The sequence below is a fragment of the Macaca thibetana genome, chromosome 1 (assembly GCF_024542745.1).
Source record: "Macaca thibetana thibetana isolate TM-01 chromosome 1, ASM2454274v1, whole genome shotgun sequence".
NCBI lineage: Eukaryota > Metazoa > Chordata > Mammalia > Primates > Cercopithecidae > Macaca > Macaca thibetana.
In genome coordinates, this window is record NC_065578.1 from 92976347 (window position 1) to 92996331 (window position 19985).

A 19985-nucleotide genomic window follows, 5' to 3' on the forward strand; every position below is an offset into this window, starting at 1 on the left:
GATTCACCTATTTTTGGCTGTGCAGTTTGATTTATGACGGTAAGTCTATATAAACCATCACTACCAGTCTTAGAACACTTACATCACCTTAGTACCTCTTTGCTGTCAATTCCTGTTCCTACTGCAGACCTCAGTCAACCACTGATCTGCTTTCTGTTGCTACTGTTTTGCCTTTTCTAGGAATTTGGGATAAATGGAATCATCCACTATGGACTTTTTAATGTGTGACTTCTTTCACTTAGCATGATGTTTTTGAGATTATTCCATATGTTGCATGTTAATAATTCATTTTTACTGATCAGTATTCAGTTTTATGGACATGCCATATTTTGTTTATCCATTCACCAATTGATGACATTTGGACTGTTTCAGTTTTCTGGCTGCTATGAGTAACTGATTGTGAACATTTGTGTACAAATCTTGTGTGGACATGTGTTTTCATTTCTCTAGGAAAGGAATTATTGGGTCATATGGTAAGTATATGTTAACTTTTTTTTTTTGAGACGACAGAGTTTTGTTGCTCAGACTGAAGTGCAATGGCATGATCTCAGCTCACTGCAACCTCTGCCTCCCGGGTTCAAATGATTCTCCTGCCTCTCAGCCTCCCGAATAGCTGGGATTACAGGCATGCTCCACCATGCCCGGCTAATTTTGTATTTTTAGTAGAGACAGGGTTTCTCCATGTTGGTCAGGCTGGTCTTGAACTCCCGACCTCAGGTTATCTGGCCACCTTGGCCTCCCAAAGTGCTGGGAATACAGGCGTGAGCCACCGTGCCTGGCCCCCAGATGGTGACTTCTACTCATTCAGTTAACATGCTTTGAGCCCCTCCCCATTCACCTGGTCTGGTCTATGCTGATGAGCAGATGTCTGCCTTTCCTGGGTTCACTGTCACTTACAGCAATGGGAACTTGCTATGTAAATCTACATTAGGATCAACTGAAAAATTCCATCAGCGACCTTTAAAGTGATTTAGAGCTGTAGAACAGCTTATGGCACACTTTTCTAAAAACACAGCCTGATGTACTGGCTTATGCAACATCCATGGTAGTGTATTCATTGGCTTTGTCTAAGTAGGCACTCTGATATTTGTTGACTTGTTTTTATTGTTTGAGTAACATACAGCCAATCCTGGAGAACTTTTTGAGGAAGAAAATGAAACAGGTACGTGGTACTTATAACCACAGCAGACGGTGCAAACGACTGAGTCCCACATTCTGGTTCTGAGGCAGCTAGCTCCCTTTTAGAATTAAATGAATGGAGTCTCCTGCCCCCACGTAGTTCTTAACCTTGTGACTCAAACTATGGGTCCTTGAAGAATTTTTGAAAATTATATAGTAATGGAAAATAGTCATCCCCGATGACTGCCTTGGCAAAGCCCTCCTTGCTGAATGGTCTTTCTGCCATCACACCTTCAGCCCTCCAGCCTTCCTCCACACAGACACCAGAGTAATTTACTTTAAAACAGAAATCTGACCATGTTGCACCCTCCCATGGTTAAACCCTTCACGGGCTGTTCTTCAGCCATGGTCTATGTGGAAGGCCCTTCCCAGCTGCACCTCCCTCGGTAGCCTAGTTGGCCATTCCTTAGGTCATACCTTGTACAAATCTAAACCCAGGGTACTTGTGGATCCCAGTTTTCACCAAGCTCTCTCAGTGGCTTTGCTTGGGTTGTGCCGTCTTGAGTGGAATTCCCAGCCTGCTTGCTGGTATCTACTTTTGTCCTTTAACAATCAATGCAGTGTTTTCTGGGAAGCTGTCACCAGGTGCTTCCTCTTTCCTAGCATCTCTGACCAAATCAGTCCCTTCCCCTAAGTGCTCCCACAGTACACACTGCACTTATCGCTGCATGCTGAGATACCTGCTTACATTCCTCAGGGCATCCAGTTAGCGTGGTGCCGCGCACATGCCGCATCTGTGATAAATGCCGGCCGGGCTGACTGAGGAGGCTGCTTTCTGTCACCATAGCACTTATAAGAAAGATACGTTTACACATTGTAGAAGCGCCCCACACTTTCCAGGATGTGTCTGATGATAAGAGCAGGGGAGCTCACTTCACAGGAATGCAGATAAATGAGGTCTGAATAAAACTCCACCTCCTCATCTTGGCACATCACCTTTTCTAATCTCACCTATTAGAGGTACTATTAATAAGTGGTAGGCAAGTTGGCCAATTCTTGCTCTGTTGCCCAGCACCCAGGCTGGAGTGCGGTGGTGCAATCTCGGCTCACTGCAACCTCCACCTCCTGGGTTCAAGTGATTCTCCTGCCTCAGCCTCCTGGGTAGCTAGGATTACAGGCATGCACCACCACGCCCAGCTAATTTTTGTATTTCTAGTAGAGACAGGGTTTCATCATTTGGGCCAAGCTGGTCGTGAACTCCTGACTTCAAGTGATCCACCTGCCTCAGCCTCCCAGAGTACTGGGATTACAGGCGTGAACCACCGCGCCCGGCCCCAATTCTTTCTTGACCCCTTCTCTCTGTTTATTCTATGCCATTGAACAAAAGGAACACTTCAAGAAGAAAGGAGAAAAGGGCACTTGAGTCATTCTGGAATTAAGAGGAAGTAATAACCAGCCATATAGGAAAGGGAAGTCCATTCTTTAATCCTTCCTCTTTAGTCTTTTTCTAAGTGAAGTCAGCCATGCTCTTCCATTCCTTCATTTCAGTTACTATACAGTGTTAGAGAAAAGCTTACAAAAACCACCTCTCACCTGCCAGGATCCTCTCAGCATTCATCCGGTAGCTGTCCGTGGCCTCGGCCATCAATCGTGCTGTTGCCAAATGGTTCAGCATGATTTCACAGCTCTGGTCATTTTTTTCCCACATGTCGGTTCCTTCAAAAGTGACAGCCTGGCGCTCCATTAAGGTCACAAGGGGCATCAGCAGTGGGACTGATACATTATTTGGGGGAACACATGTGGACTCTGAAGAATAAGGAGTAGAGTTTTCCATATCAGATGTTTTCCGAAGTTAAGCACAGAATGAGGTGACTCAGCCCTTGTCTTGTTATAGCAACTGCAGCCTTCTACAAGCAATGCTGTCATCTGATAAAAGCCCTGATGAGCCATCCACAGTGCTGCAGATAACTCAGGGCCTCATAACATGCCCTGTGTATTTGTACTCCACTCCCCAGCAGGGTAGCCCCATGCTTGCTCTGCCCACGTGCTCACCTCTGCCTTCATGCAGGATTTTGCTGAAGGGCTTCAGCTGTTTCTCATAGAGAATGGCAGTTTGGGTGTACTGGTGCCGCAGAGCAGTCCACGTCTTTTCTAACCTTGTGATCTGGAAGAAAGGTAGTGTTCTGGGAAACGTTCTTTTTAAAATTACCTTTTTGTGGCTGGGCATGGTGGCTCATGCCTGTAATCCCAGCACTTTGGGAGGCTGAGGCGAGTGGATCGCTTGAGGTCAGGAGTTCAAGGCCAGTCTGGCCAACATGGTGAAACCCTGTCTCTACTCAAAACACAAAAATTAGCTGGGCGTGGTGGCGTGTACCTGTAGTCCCAGCTACTCGGGAGGTTGAGGCGGGAGAATCGCTTGAACCCGGGAGGCGAAGGTTGCAATGAGCCAAGATCATGCCACTGCACTCTACCCTAGGTGACAGAGTGAGACCCCCTCTCAAAAAAATAAATAAAATAAAATTACCTTTTTGCTTAAATTTTGGAACAGGTGATAAGATACACATGGTAAAAATGTCAAAGTGGCTGAAAGCAGGGTAGAGAGGAAAAGTAATCCCCCATCCTCCCCATCTGCATTGCTGTTAGCCCATCCCAGAGATGAAAACTCTCCAACTGCCTGTGCGTGTGTGCTTCACATACACCTGGCCTGCTGGCCAGTCGACTGTCAAAATTCAAGGCAGTATTGGATGAGAGGAAATAAACACGATGCAAAATAAAGCACCTGAATGAAAAATTGTAACTCTTGCTATAATAGAAATCAGCATTATCAGGAAAATATGGCAGAATTGATAAGTTGCTTATTTTAAATATGGATCCTAGAAAATTCCATTGTACCTGAAGAATTCTGAAAGCTCTTGAAATAAAACTGGAATTGACCTCCCCAAAATTCCTGTCTATATGCACACCCCTTTTAAAAATAAATACATGCATATTATACTACATAAACCATACCTATTCCTTGCCTCAAAAGCATTCAGTATAAGTACATATAGAACAGCCTTATTTTGTTAAATTTCTGCATAATAGTCCACTGTATGGATAGCTATAGTTTAACTAGTCTCTTAAAGAGTTTTATGACTTTTTTTTCTTTGAGACAGGGTCTCACTCTGTTGCCCAGGCTGGGGTGCAGTGATGCGATCACAGCTCACTGTAGCCTCAACCTCCCAGGCCCAGTGATCCTCCCACCTCAGCCTCCTGAGTAGCTGGGACAACAGGCGTGAGACACCACGCCTGCTACTCATTTCTTTTCTTCTGCAGGTAACTCAGGGCCTAATTTTCCTCTGGAACAATTTAGTCAGCAGCAGCATATTACCACTGACTCTGACTGTCCTGAGATAAATGGTCCCCAAGTCATACCCTAAAACCAGCAAGGCTGTGTTAAGTTTTCTACATGAAACAAGGCCAGGGCATTAGTATTTAGGGAATAAGAGCCAACTTTGTGTCAAATATTTGAAGAATTTCATTTAATCTTCACAATGCCCTTTAAGACAGGTATTTTGGCTTCGTTTTACAGATCAGAAAACAGAAGCGATTAGGTAACTGCCCAAGGCTTCCCAGCCAGTATGTGGTAGAGCTGAGACTCATTTACTTGGCCTTGAAGAGCTCCTGTATCCAAAAGGAAGGTGAGTAGGCTCAGCACCAGCAGATGTGCTGTGAAGAAAAGGCTGTGGCTGGCCTTCCTCCTGCTGCCCACCATGCTGCCCTTCTGTAGACCCCTGCTCCCTACCCACTCCCTGAGGCATTGCCTTTCTGAAAGAAGCCTCTGGGTCTGGGCTAGGCCCGTCTCCTGGACGTACTCTCTTGACACTAGAAGCTGAGAAGAGAAGGTGGCACATGTGGCTATAGTGTAAGGGCTGGGTTGGATGGTAACATGCAAAGTAATGTGACTCTTTTTTTGGGCTTTCCCTGGGTATGCCACTTCCTCCTAGGCCATTGAATGCTCCGGAGGACTATGTCCTGTCACTGCTGATGTGCTCCAGAAGAGAAAGGCTGACACTGTTAAAAGGCAGGGAGCCACCTACAAAGCATGGTAATGTGGTTGGGGACAAGTCCCTAACCGCTGAGTTTGATGTCATGGATGACAACCATGTGATCCCACAAAAATCCCCTTTACCAGTCTCAGGGGAAGCTCTGGGCTGGAAGGCTTTACCCACAGCCTGGCCTGTTGGCTCTGCTGTCAAAATTCTAGGCAGTTTTAGATGACAGGAAATAAACATAATGCACATTAAAATACCTGAATGAAAAAATGATAACCCCTGTTATAGTAGAAATAGGTATATCATGAAAATCTGGCAGAACTTATGGACTGCTTATTTCAAATACCAATCCTACAAAATTCCAGGCTACCTGAAGAATTTTGAAAGCTTCTGAAATATAATTAGAATTGACCCCCCAAAAATTCCCGAAGAAGGCACTAAGTTGTTCAACCTTTTATTTTTAAGGTGACCTTGCTTTAATGCAAGTAAATTCTATTCCTGCCATGATCTGACTTGCGGGACATGTGATTGTGGCTGTTTCCCAGTAGCAATGATGGAATTTCAATGAGCACCTGGCAGGATTTCGGATATAGCCTGTGGCTATGAAACAGCCAAGCCGAGTGACCAGCGGTTTTGGTGTTACTAGAAGGTTTTGCTGGCTGGATTGTAAACTCATACTCAAGTCCTCCAAGCACCCAGGGCTTGGGAGAACAGAAGTGGGAGTGCCGATCCTAAGCGATAAAGATGGCAGCATGACTTTCCTCTATGAGGCCTGCTTGACTTCAGATACAGATATTCATGTTTGACACTCATCCTAAAAAACCCCTGGCACAGCAGATAAATTCAAATGCCCAATTTTAGAAACGGTAATTAGGGAGTTCTATGGCAGATGGACCAGGAATCTGAACTTTTTAATAGGACAGTCTGTTTTAGGTGACCTGAACTAAACTATTCTAAGGATTCTCTGATAGAAGCTCTGCCAGTGTCTCATTTCCCAAGGATTATACTAAACTGCCCACACACCCGGCGACCCAGATGGAGGCAGTCTCTTTCTTATATGACACACTTTAGCCAGATGTCTCATCCTAATTGGTTCTCCATGAATCACTACTGTTCATGAGGATAACACTTGCCACTGTACATCAAAGAGAAAGCATGGACTGTCAGCAATTATCTACTACTTTAAAAATAGACCCCAGAGACTGGGTGTGGTGGCTCACGCCTGTAATCCCAGCACTTTGGGAGGCTGAGGTGGGTAGATCACCTGAGGTCAGGAGTTTGAGACCAGCCTGGCCAACATAGCAAAACCCTCTCTCTACTAAACATACAAAAATTAGCGACGTATGGTAGCCCATGCCTGTTATCCCAGCTACTCAGGAGGCTGAGGCAGGAGAATCACTTGAACCCGGGAGACAGAGGTTGCAATGAGCCAAGATCACGCCATTGCACTGCAGCCTGGACAATAGAGTGAGACTCCATTTCAAAAAAAAAAAAAAAAAAAAAAGACCCCAGTCCAGGCACAGTGGCTCATGCCTGTAATTCCAGCACTTTGGGAGGCTGAGGCGGGCAGATCATTTGAAGTCAGGTGTTCGAGGCCAACATGGTGAAACCCTGTCCCTACTAAAAATACAAAAATTAGCTGGGTGTGGTGGTGCATACCTATAGTCCCAGCTACTTGAGGCTGAGGCATGAGAATCACTTAAGCCTGGGAGGCGGAGGTTGCAGTGAGCTGAGATAGAGCCACTGCACCCTAGCCTAGGTGGCAGAGTGAGATTCTGTCTCAAAAAAGAAAAAAAAAAAAAGACCCCAAACACTTAGGACCCTAAATGAAGCAGCTTTCACTAAGATTCAATTTACTTTTGAGATTGACTAATATAGTCTGATTTGCCAAACATGGCATGCAGATCTCTTTACAGAACATTAAGTACACATAAAGTAATCGGAAATTTACCTGTGGCATTTCCAGGGCTTTCATGAAAGCTGAGAAGGAATAGAGGTCCCCCATGGAATCCTTCAGTTCCACTGCCACCTGGATGATCTTACTCAGAGTGGCTGCTCGGTCCTCCAAAGTGCCCGTGCAGCCCAGAATGTACACTGCAATGCCGATGGCCATCGTGCTGTGTCTGAAAGCGAGGAGATCAGTGGTCAGGTTCAGGGCCAATGAGACTAGGAGAAAACCAAACCAAATCAGCCAAGAGCAGGGCTGTTTTTGTGCCATTTGCTGCCATTGCTCTAAAATGTGCTGGCAGCACAGTTTAGATGGCCAATCTCAACAGAGAACGCCCCTTAGCAGGCTGACTGTGGAGGGCCAAACTAGGCCACAGAGGGTACACTTTCAGTCAGAAAGCAAGATGTCCCCGGACAGGGCCATGTTCAACCCTGGACCTGGGGGCACAAAGAGGGAGCTCCTGAGGCAAAGCTGTTCAACAGTTGCATGTGGCTGCTAGTACCCTGTACCATGAGAGGTCCGTGGAGACAGCAGGTCCCCCAACACGCTCTGAGAATCTCTCCTCAGGGAAGCCCAGGGCCACCTCCACTGGGCCCCCTGGACTTGGGGATGGAAGGGACAGGAAAATGAGAGGACATTCTTGATCCAGGATAATAACATGGCTATCAGAACAAAGGCAGGAAAGAGGAGGTAAGAATGGTGTTATCCAGCCCCACTCCAGAGGCCAGGAAGTGAACGGGGAAGAGGGTAAAGATTGATGGGCTGGAATGTGCCTGTAAGGCCAGACCCTAATAAAATCAAAATCTCATTTTCCCCAATGATCTTCCCTTTTCTCATCCTAAACTACACAGGTCAACCTCAGAGACCCAAAACAGGAAGCAGGGTGATCTTTCCTCCACATGACAACAGGACTAATATGAATGGGGTCAGTCCGCTGCAAAAGCATAGACTGTGATCCCCTTTCCTTCCCACTGTAAATCAGGACCCAGGAGTTAACTGCTTTAGACCAGAATTGCCTCAGTTTCTTCCAGGCTGTGGTACAAGTGCTGGAGGCAAAGCCCCAATGTATAGCTAGAGTTACTAAAATACAGCATGCATTTGAACTGCAGGGCCACTCTGTCCTGAATGTTCAGAGCTTGGGATGTTACTCCACACTGTGCTCTCTGTGTGTCCAGGTGTGTTGGTTTGTCTCTTGCTGTCCTTGAGCAAAGGGCAGCAGGGATTCACTGAGTGCTTAGCATCACTGAGTTCTCTAATGTTTGTTGAATAGGTAATGAGCTCTGCCTCCAAGTGTGTTTGCACACATATGCATGTATGGGGCTCACTTGCAGTGTAAGCTTAGGCTGGTACCTAACTGCTCCACCCCTCGGGTTCTTCATCTGTAAAATGGGAGCAAGGGTTGTGAGAAAGAGAGACTGTGTATGGGAGTGAAAATAATTAAAGTGAGCCAGGTCTCAGGCCTGTAATCCCAGCACTTTGGGAGGCCGAGGCAGGCAGAATGCTTGAGCCCAGGAGTCCGAGACCAGCCTTGGCAACATGGGTGAAACCCCATCTCTACTAAAAATACAAAAATTAGCCAGGCGTGGTGGCACATGCCTGTAGTTGCAGCTACTCGAGTGGCTGAGGAATGAGAATGGCTTGAACCCAGGAGGTGGAGGTTGTAGTGAGCAGAGATCGGGCCACGGCACTCCCGCCTGGGTAACTAGAGAGACTATCTCAAAACAAAAAGAATAATAACGAAAGTGCCTGGCACTGGCAGGCGCCTAGTAAATAGCAGTTGTTACTAGCGCTGTCTCTGCATGTCTCTCCCTCTGTATCTTGGTCCATTTTGCCTCTTTGTCTCCGTCTCTTTCCTCTTTTCTCCATTTATCTCCTTTTCCTGATTTGTCTTTCTCAATTAATGGATCCAAACATAGACCTAAAATATATTTTTATTATTTGTTTTTTTCCGAGACAGGGTTTTGCTCTGTTGCCCAGGCTGGAGTGCAGTGGTGTGATCACGGCTCACTGCAGCCTTGACCTCCCTAGCTCAAGGGATCCTCCTGCCTCAGCCTCTCAAGTAGCTGGGACCACAGGCATATGCCACCATGCCCAGCTAATTTTTGTGTTTTCTGTAGAAACAGGGTTTTGCCATGTTGCCTGGCTGGTCTCGAATTCCTGGGCTCAAGTGATCTACCTCCCTTGGCCTCCCAAAGTGCTGGGATTATAGGCATGAGTCACCATGCCCAGCTGTTATCTGATACATTTTTGGAAGAGTGTTGTTATCCATTTGCAAAATATTAACATTGACAGAACATTTTAGATGTTGCTTTTAACTATAAACTCACTTCCCATGCTGCATTCCATTGATTCTTTATTCAGTGTTTTCTCCCCCTATGTTTTAATGGCCCTCTAGTGTTACATCAATGGTTAACTGAATGGTTATATCCATTCACTCAACCAACATTTGCCTGAAACCTCTTGGATACACCGACTGTGGGAAAAACAACTCGGGCTGGCAAATCTGCAGCAAAAGCTCCTGTGGTTGGCAAGAGGAGGCATTCAGATGTCACATGAAGGACACTTCCAGAGCAGTATGCCTGGAATGGGTGAGGTGGTAAATTAAAAATAAAGGGTGGTTTTGTATTTGATTCTCAAATGCAAGAAGGTGATGTCATGTGACACATCAGGACCTCTATAACCTTGGCCTTTATTTAATAAACACATTGTAATTAATAAAACTACTCCCCAGGCTCTTAAAAGAAGATCCCACAGGTCACAAGAAACAAGCTAAGAAGCAAGACCCCAGGCAAGAGGCAGTCAGGAGAAAAGAGAAATAAAGTAGAAAGTCAGAAAACAGCCAAGAGAGAAGCCCCAAACAAACCTGTCGCCCTCAGCCTGTCCCAGCACCCTGACTGATACTAAGAAAACAGGGCTCAGATTCATGAGGCCTGGAAGCTGGGGGGTTTCAGGCTGAAATGTCTCATGGAAGAAACGGCCAAGTGTGGTGGCACAGCTCCCCTCTGCTGATAGAACGGAAGCTAGCGGAGCTGGGAGGCCAGGCCCCTGGGGCAGGAGGGGAAAAGGGGACACCCGGAGAGAGGCTGGAACCTAGAAAAGTCTCAGGAAGAGCAGGGAAATTCAGAAGTGGGATCTAGAATTCCCCAAAGGCCTAAGCAATGGGCATTCCCGAACAAAGTCCGCACGGCCCCACTTCTTCACCTCCGTCCTCCCACACGGCTGCAATTCAGCGTTCTCGGTAGTTTCCATGGGATGTACCACGGCTGCGAGACCAAAACAGCAGCAGCATGGGAGTCATCTTATCTGCTGTACAGCCGAGGAAACTCCAACGCAGCGACATCCACCCCCCCAGAGGTGGCTCTTTACCCTGAGAACAGTAAATTCTAACTAAAAAAAGTCATCCTTCAATCATCAGTCACATTGCAGGTGCCCGAGAGTGATGTGTGGGGCTGGTGGCTACTGTAATGGTCAGTGCAGGACGTGTCTGTTACCACAGAAAGCTGTCTGGACAGCGCTGTGATCTGGAACTTCATGGAAAGCCATGGGCAGTCAGTCATGGCAACTAGGACATGGGCTGGACAGACAGAAAACTTAACAAGACAGTCCTGCCCAAATCAACTTTAAAAAAATGTGTCAAAAAGGCCAGCTTTTGTGGTAATACGGACATCTAGTCTAGTGCTTTTCTTAAAAACATACCTCATTGTTGGTGTCTTTCTAATTCCTAAACACTCCATTTCAATGGACACCCAGGGCCCTGGCTTTTCATGAGAAGAGGGGAGGGATGCCTCGGAGGCCCCGGGCCAGTGCCGTCATCCCCGACCTCTGACCCTATTTGTCCACCCCTCAAAGAAAACACTGTCTAGACTCTGCTCTTCCCAGCCTTTCCCACAAACTCCTCCTAATTCCTCAAGCAACCTTAACTCCCAAAGACACAAAGGCGCAGCTTGCTGGGCAGGAGACTCCACCGTGCTGGGGCCCCAGCTCTGCCCCAGGCTGCAGGATCTGTGACTCCTGCTCACACAGGCCAGTTGAGTCACTGGCTTCGGGCCTCTGTTCTCTCCATCCACGCCTCTAGGAGCAGGGACAGGAACACATTCTTTGTTCCTGAGTTGTGCTGTGTGCAACCCCAGGGTTCTCAGGCTCAGGCTTCTGGGAAGAGTCGCTGTAGGCCATGCGCCCTGAAGCGCTGTTACCCCAGGGCTAGGCTGGTGCTGAGCCTGTCCCTGTTCTAAAACCTGCTGCTCTGATGCCTGCAAGGAGCTGGGAGGGTCGGAAGTGCAGAGGACAGCACTGCTCACCTTTCAATGATGTCCAGGCGCAGCTGGTGTCCGTGAGGCAAGGTAATGAGTTCCAGGCCTGAGCTCACCCCCATGTTCCTCCTCATCTCTTCAGAGACTTCAAGTATCCTAGCAACCTGTCAAGAGCCAAAGGTGAAATACACTGGATCAGGAAGTGGGCTTGCCTGATCACGAATTCCGCATGAGAGGAAACACACTGTACTAGGATGGCGTGGACACACTTTATGTGTTGCATTTCTTTATAAGCAACCACTGAGACTGCTGTTCTTATATGATGTTTAGGGTGTTTTAATACACATAGTAGAGTATAAAACTTAGGGGGAAAAGAAAGACTGGTGGGAGATGCCGACACCACTCTGCAGATCCACAGATTTGTTAAGTGTTTCTGCCCAGCCAGAGAACAGTTTAGTTCTCTAAGCTTTTGTCTGACACAGGCCGGATCCTGCTGTGACGTTTTGCTGCCAACAGCAGGGCTGCATGTGTTCCGAGCCGACCGATCCCCTGCAGTGGAAAAGCGGAATCTCATCCAAGAGCCTCTCTGCTGTGGGCTTTGCCATTCATGTTCTCACTTAACAGCCACAGCTGGCTGCTATTACCCTTAATTACGCTTCTCCTGGGCTCAGTAAATGCTCTATACGTCTGGAAACTATTAAAAATGTGTACCGTGATTGGAAACCTGAGATCTCAAACACACTTCTTTCTCCTGAGAGGCTTTTCTTAAAATCTTTGTCCCAGACAGCTCTCAACCCATCGCCATTCTAGAATGTAATCTCAGTTTATTAGAATCAGGTATTAGTTATTACAATGTCACGAAGAAGAGTTACAACTGAGCCAGTGTGTCTCTAAAATGGGGCCAACAGGCCAGGCACGGTGGCTTATGCCTGTAATCCCAGTGCTTCGGGAGGCCGAGGTGGGGGGATTGCTTGAGGACAGGAGTTTGAGACCAGCTGAGCAACATAGCGAGACCCCATCTTTACAAAAAATTAAGATTTAGCCAGGCATGGTGGTGTGCGCCTGCAGTCCTAGCTACTTGGGACACTAAGACAGGAGGATCACTTAGCACAGGAGTCTGAGGTTACAGTGAGCTATGATCATGCCACTGCACTTCAGCCTGGGTGACAGAGCAAGACACTGTCTAAAAACAAAAGAAAAATTAAATGGCGGCTAATGATACCTCACAGCACAATGATGTACTAAGAGTGGAACTAACAGCTGCAACAACAAGTCTAGCCACCTGAACACACGGCAGGCATGGGACGGCTCCTCTCCTTGATCTGGTACACCTGTCCTCAACCTTAATTACCCCAAGCTATCGAAACACATCTGGACATTTAGGTGGTATTACTAACCCTGCCCTATAACTTCTGAGGCTGAACTACTGTCAACCCTGAGGGGGATGGTCCTGTGGATGAGCTCTCCAGTGGCAGACGCCAGGACAGGATGCGGAATTCCTACTGTGCTCCTACCTGTGCTCTCTGGGCCTCAGTTTCCCCTTTTCTAACATAACTGCTAAATTCACCTTTCTCAAGGACTCTGCAAAGGATTCAGATAACTTTAGAACTCCCAAAAGCTACCTGAAAATACAAGTTGTAAATCATCAGCCATGTGGAAAGGGGAAGAATTCTGGCCAGATCTTGGGAAACCGATTTACACCTTGACCTTGGCAAGGCAGCCCAGACGCATGCCATGCACACTTCCTCGCTTATTTAGACAGCTGCCCTCTGGTAGACGTCCCAAACGCTGTACTTCTGAGGGGTGTCTCCCACGCTCTGGGTGGCGAGATTGAAAGGCCTGTGATTGATTCAGTTTTGCTCTAGAAAACCTGGCAGACAGGCGGCGGCCCCTGCTCTCCAGCCTGCGTTTCTTCAGCATATATATGCCATGCCTAGGTCACTTCCCTGTAGCCACACCTGCTTGCCTGAGGGCCGAGGGGATCCCAAGCTCATACCGCAGGGCCTGGATTAGGTTCCCTGACAAATGCCCAAGGTTGTGCAGCTCACAGACACAAAGGAAGGACAACCACATCTAGAGCATTTACTGTGAGCCGACTCCACAGGGCAGGGTAGCAGAAGCACCCCCGACGAGGCCTCCCTCTGCCCTCCAAATCTTAGCTGGTCTACTCTGCTCCACCTCTGGACTCCACCCATTGCTACTTCTTCCACGGCCTTGGAGGCTGCTGCACGGACCCAGGAGACCCCGATGGGGGCCCGGCCCAGCCCTCCTCCCAGCCACAAGGGCCTTTCTAAAACGCCATGAGATTGCCTGGCTCCACTTGCTGGTTCTGTTGCCCTGGGCATAGAGGATCAGATCTGCACCCAAATCAACTGTAAAGTGCCTTGAAGGCAGGAAGCAGAAGCAGAGACTTAGAAACATTGAAGGAAAGACCTGTGAAGCCCTCCCACAACCCACCCCAACTCCATCTTCTTCTACCCACACAGAACAAATCTGCTGCAAACCTACCCCGCTCTCCATGGCTTTTGACAACTGAGTCTCTGCGCGTGTGCGTTGCCTGCCATCTGCAAGATGCTTTTGGTGTTCATCTGGCCAATGACACAGCCTTCCAAACTCATCTTGGACATCCCCGCCCCATCTCCACACCCCAATCCCCGTTCAAGGCCCTGCCCAGAGGCCCCACAGCTCCTGTGCCTTCCCCAGCAGGGCGTTTCCCACCTGGGTCATGGTTCAAGGTCCTGCATCACTGTCCATCCCCAGCCCACCCCCACCAAATAGCAGGTGCTCCAAGAACAGAGACCACAAGCTGCCCTGGCACACAGGAGGCGCTCAGTCAAGGCTGAATATATAACCCGGATAAACACATCATGCTCACTGTGGGCTAGGCAAGGTGCCCAGGGCTTTTACTATATTAGTATCTCATTTAGTCCTCGCCAACCACCTGGGTAGCTGTATTCCTTACAGACAGGCAGAGAAGGGGAGGCTGTTCAGCTGATGTGGCAGAGGCAGGATTCAGGCTCAGTTGGGCCAAGCACTTCACTACTGGACCTCACTTCTAGCTACAGGCAAAGACCTTGTGCATGGTGGGAGAGGCTCAGTGGCTCCTAACCAGGCCCTTGGGGGTTGGGGGCATGGACACAGCAGGGCAGGGAGCCTGGAGGGCTCTTAGGACCACCCACTGTCCTGATGGCCTATCTGGGCGTCTGCCCTCATGGCTGGGAACCAGCACGCGGGACCCAGATGCTAGCCAGAGCCTGCTCTCAGCTTCCGGGTGGCCCCGTCTGGGCTGCCACTGCATCTGGGGTGGGAAACAACAGATTGTGTATTTCCCTCTTAGAGATGCTGATTGTGTCTGCTTGGAAGTCAGTGGTTCCAGAAGATAATATGGAAATCGTGGTCTGCTCTTGAGAGACAGGGAAGAAGGAAGTTTCAACATGGCCCTGCCCTGGGGCTGGTTGGACAGAATCCAGGCTGGCTCCTGCTCGCTGCCTGGGGAGCCCATCCAGCCCCCTTGTCCAGGGGTGCCTGCAGGCAGACATGGGAGTGAGGCCCCACTAGGAGGACAAAACGTGCCACAGCAAGCCAGGGAGACTGCATTCTTCAGTTGAGACCATCCTCGGAGTCTAGTTTCATGGCTACCAAAGGTAGTGGGCAGGTCCCAGACCTCCTGCCAAGGGCAGGTGGGCAGGCAGGCAGGCATCTCTCCTCCACCTAGAGGATCATTAAGCCCTGCCCAGAGTCACAGGAAGCATTCATTCCCCTGGGAATTGGGCTGTTCTGTAAACCCAGGCCTGTTTCTACAAGGAGCTTCCTCCATGGAGAACCCACGCAGGTTCATACCAGGCCAGAGTCTCCCTCCTGGCCCGCTGACATGGTTCTGCTCTCAGATCCAGGGCCCAGTGTGCCTGACAAGAACAGAAATCCTCACTACTCTTACCTCCCAAACAGGTTAAGCTCACTTTGAAGTGAGGTCTAGATAACTCTGCTAACTCCGCAAATTGCGTGACTACCTGGGAGCAGTGCCCGAGGTCATCCGGCCAAAAGTGCAGCAGGCGCTTGTTCTTCCAGTGCAGCCCTGGCTCTCTTCTCAGGGCCTGCCCAGCAGAAGTGCACCCTCAGCCCCACCTCCTAGGCCTGGGCAATGAGTTACTCTGGTTTCTGAGTCATCCCTCAAGTTCTGTTGTCAGCAAGGGCCTTGTTTACTCCAGGATGGCCAGCAGCTGCCTAAAGTTCCTCAAGCCTATTTGGGGGAGCCCTCCATCAACTTTGGCACTCCTGCAGGAGTGCGCTGAGACTGGACTTCTTGCCATGATTCAACACATAGGTAGGAAAACCCCGTTCCTAAATAAGCCCTGACATCTGAGGCTAATTGACTTCACTGAGCTACAAATAAAAAAGGGCTTCAAATGCCCAGGAACCAGCCTCTTTATATGAAAAGGTGGACTGAGCCCACCGTTGCCTGAAACAGCACCTGGTGTCTAGAATACAGTCAGCCCTCCTTATACGTGGCTTCTGCAACAGTAGATTCAACCAAAGGAGGATCAAAAATATTCAGGAAAAAAAAAAAGCTGCATTGGTATGAAACATGTAGACTTTTTTCCTTGTCATTATTTGCTAAACAACGCAGTATAATGGCTATTTACAAAGCATGTATATTGTATTAGGTGTTATAAGTAATCTAGAGATGGTTTAAAGTATACAGGAGGATTGCATAGGTTATATGCAAATACTATTCCATTTTATATAAGGAATGCAAGCTTCTGTGGATTTTGCTAGCCACTGAAGGGCCTAAAACGAATCCCCACAGATCCGAAAAAGTGACTTAATCTCTCTTCAGGATGTGGTTGCTTTGGGACCACCTATGGACAAAAGTCACTCACATGTAAAATAAATGTTTCCTGCAAAAAAATGGTGATGGGCTGGGCGCGGTGGCTCACATCTATAATCCCAGCACTTTGAGAGGCCGAGGCAGGCAGATCACTTGAGCTCAGGAGTTCAAGACCAGCCTGAGCAACATGGCAAAACCCTATCTCTACAAAAAATACAAAGAGTTAACCAGGTATGGTGGCATGCACCTGTGGTCCCGGCTACTCAGGAGGATCACTTGAGCCCGGGAAGCAAAGGCTGCCATGAGCTGCGAACGCACCTCTGCATTCCAGCCTGGGTGACAGAGTGAGACCCTGTCTCAAAAAAAAAAAAAAAAAAAAAAAGGCCGGGTGCGGTGGCTCAAGCCTGTAATCCCAGCACTTTGGGAGGCCGAGACAGGCGGATCACGAGGTCAGGAGATCGAGACCACCCTGGCTAACACGGTGAAACCCCGTCTCTACTAAAAAATACAAAAAACTAGCCGGGCGAGGTGGCGGGCACCTGTAGTCCCAGCTACTCGGGAGGCTGAGGCAGGAGAATGGCGTAAACCCGGGAGGCGGAGCTTGCAGTGAGCTGAGATCCGGCCACTGCACCACAGCCTGGGCGGCAGAGCAAGACTCTGTCTCAAAAAAAAAAAAAAAAAAAAAAAAAAAGTGACGGTGTAAATATTTAATCACGTGGAAAGACAGTCACCTTGATCAATGAAAGGTTCAGGGTTTGGAATAGTGTGTAGAGACCTGTGCCATTTCTGTGGCAAATAGATATTATGCATGCAATTATTTACACCTATACATTTACAGAGAAAAAAATAATGTTTTTGCATAAACCAAATGCTGACAATGGTGATCTCCAGGAAACTGGATTTGGTGTGATTTTAATTTTATCTTTTAATCTGTATTTTAGAATTCTTTTCTTTTTGAGACAGGGTTTTGCTCTTGTTGCCCAGGCTGGAGTGCAATAGTGCGACCTCGGCTCACCACAACCTCTGTCTCCCGGGTTCAAGCAATTCTCCTGCCTCAGCTTCAGAGTTACTGGGATTACAGGCATGCACCACCACGCCCAGCTAATTTTGTATTTTTAGTAGACATGGGGTTTCTCCATGTTGGTCAAGCTGGTCTTGAACTCCTGACCTCAGGTGATCCACCACCTTGGCCTCCCCAAGTGCTGGGATTACAGGCATCAGCCCCCATGCCCAGCCATTTTAGAATTTTTCTAAATTGAGGAAGGATTATTTTTAAAACGTAGCTTTAAAGATGTTTATACTAAAGATCATTTTAGTAATAATTATGTAATGCATAAGTATAATGTAATAAAAATAACCAAGGTCTGCTACTCCAGAAACTACATTTTCATCTACAGTCTACTCTCCTATAGCTTTGGCTTTACCAGTTCTGATGGAGCTGAGGCAAGGGGGTATTTTTTTTTTTGAGACGGAGTCTCGCTTTGTCGCCCAGGCTGGAGTGCAGTGAAACCATCTCGGCTCACTGCAAGCTCCGCCTCCCGGGTTCCTGCCATTCTCCTGCCTCAGCCTCCAAGTAGCTGGGACTACAGGCGCCCGCCACCTTGCCCGGCTAATTTTTTGTATTTTTAGTAGAGACGGGGTTTCACCGTGTTAGCCAGGATGGTCCCGATCTCCTGACCTCGTGATCCTCCCGCCTCGGCCTCCCAAAGTGCTGGGATTACAGGCGTGAGCCACCGCGCCCGGCAAGGGGGTAGTTTTTAAATAAGCACCAGGTGTGAGAAGAATTCTGTTGCAGCTGCTGACGCCAGCAGGGATGGGTGGGAGAAGAGGGCGGCCCCCACCCACGGCAGCAGCCTGCCATCCCTCTGTCTGAGATGAATTTTATAAGCTTCCTGCTTGGGCAAAGGTTGTCCCAGCTTGTGGTTCCCACCCCTTAAATAAATTCCCATGCTGGTGTTATCTTCGGACTTTCCTATGGGCAAAGCACTTAATGGGTGAGGCAGAGTGAGGCCAGACGGATACTCTCCTTCCAAACCTACAAAAGCCAGAGGAGCACCGGGACTACCAGCTCTTACCAAACCTTGAAAAGCCAGAACAGCACCAGGACCCTCAGCTCTTACCCTGCAGTCCATGCTCAGTATGTGTTGAGCGATGACCTTGGGGTCGTTGTTGGTGAACAGTTCCTTTGCACGTTTCAACATTGCTGTTTCCAGGGGCTTATTCTCAGGGGGAAGGAACTTGGACTCAAAGTCATTGGGCCTGAAGGAGGAGACAGTCTCCAGGAGGGGCGCCACAAACTCGCCCTTGTCCCACTGCCCCTTCTCCGTCTGAGCTGCCGCAGGTTCCCAAGGTCTTTCCCTGTCATCATCATCAAGGATCAAGTAGTTGATGCCAGAGTTCCGGGGACCTAGTGCCCCATTCTGCTTGGCTGTGAGCAGTTCTGTGGGGCTTCCCTGGGCACATAAAGGTAGCTTTGCTCCCCTGCCGCAGCCTGTGGCAAACGCTGGGTTCAGTTCACAGTAGTTGGCCTCTGAGTTGAGCCAGGCAGAGGGAGACGAGGGAGCCTTGAGGAACGGCACCTTGCAGGGCTTAGGAGGCGGCTTAGGGCACAGTTGACTGTCTGATCCCCTCAGCGCCTCCCCAGCCCTGGCGTCCGAGGAGACCCTCCGAACAACTGCTGGGCTCAGGGCGGGCTCGCTTCCCGTCCTGAACACGGGTGAGTTTGGGCAGGGGCTTGTGTCCACACCTGAGGACTGAGGTGGCAGCTTGCAGCCTGTGGGGGATAAGAAAAGGTCAGAGAAAGCTCATCTGTGTGGAGAATATAAAACAAACAGAACCAGAGCGGCGGCGGCCCGGCCCTCCGTTCATGCCCGTGGGTTTCAATTTTCATTTTCATTTCCAAAAGAAAAGTCAGTGTGACTGTCCCACGCCCAATCTCACGGAGTCTACAGCGTTGTGAGGGCTGGGCTGGGCTGGCCCCATCCCACACTCCTGGGTACAATTCAGAATCCCGGGGACTGCTGACACCTGGGCTACAAATGTTGTTGCATGGTCATAGAAGGCTTGGACAGTCAGAATGATAAAGTATATGAGTGAGGAGGGCACAAATAATGTAATCTTGCCCTAAGAAACAGAAGTTGTTAGCCACCTAAAACGCCACTGTCAAAGGATGGATCCCAGCCAGCTTCCAAGGGAGAGCTGGAGACAGGGAAGGAAGAAAAGGCATTGGGGTAACCCACACGGAAGTAGTTTATGCAGGGGTATTAGGAAAATCCCTTTGTGGTCCCAGGGAAAGTCAGTTATGAAAATGATGAAAAACAACCCCCCGTCCTACAAATGTAACTGCTTGGTAGGTCTCCCCACACCCCATACCTTATCACTCTTCCGGCCTTGAAAGCAGAATGGAGGGGAAGGGGAGTTGGCCTGGACAGCTGTTCTGCCAAAAGCCCCAGGATCCACCCACCCACCCGGGAAAAGGGAGTAGGCTCATTTGTCATGAAGTCTACCAGTTTTCAAATGGGCTTGAATCAGAAAACCTGGGTTCAAATGCTGGGTGATTCTGGACAAGTTACTTAACCTGTCTGTGCCTCAGTTTCCTCAGCTGTCAAATGGCAATAATCATGCCTACTCTGAAGGCTTGCTACTAGGCCTAAAAGCTGGCATACAGTGTCTAGCTCAGTGCTTCCCAGCTGGATATAATTCTGCAAACCCATTCCCCTTCAGGCTGCAAGCTGAGGCAAGTGTCGGTTTCAAATGAGATGACTAGATGGGGCAGGGTAACAGCTTGAAGGAAACCAGAGTCACAC

The 19985-nt window shown here is 48.7% G+C and overlaps 1 protein-coding gene across 3 annotated transcripts in view; it reads right to left on the reverse strand.

Moving 5' to 3' along the window:
* Positions 1 to 19985, reverse strand: part of BCAR3 (BCAR3 adaptor protein, NSP family member) — a 121331-nt gene that overhangs the window by 976 nt on the left and 100370 nt on the right. For all 3 annotated transcript variants that reach the window (XM_050807188.1, XM_050807178.1, XM_050807197.1), the window contains 5 exons: positions 18300 to 18952; positions 11400 to 11515; positions 7105 to 7276; positions 3172 to 3283; positions 2713 to 2925 (listed from right to left, as the gene is read on the reverse strand). In XM_050807188.1, coding sequence (XP_050663145.1) covers positions 2713 to 2925; positions 3172 to 3283; positions 7105 to 7276; positions 11400 to 11515; positions 18300 to 18952 — 1266 coding nt within the window. The remainder of the gene's footprint in view (positions 1 to 2712; positions 2926 to 3171; positions 3284 to 7104; positions 7277 to 11399; positions 11516 to 18299; positions 18953 to 19985) is intronic.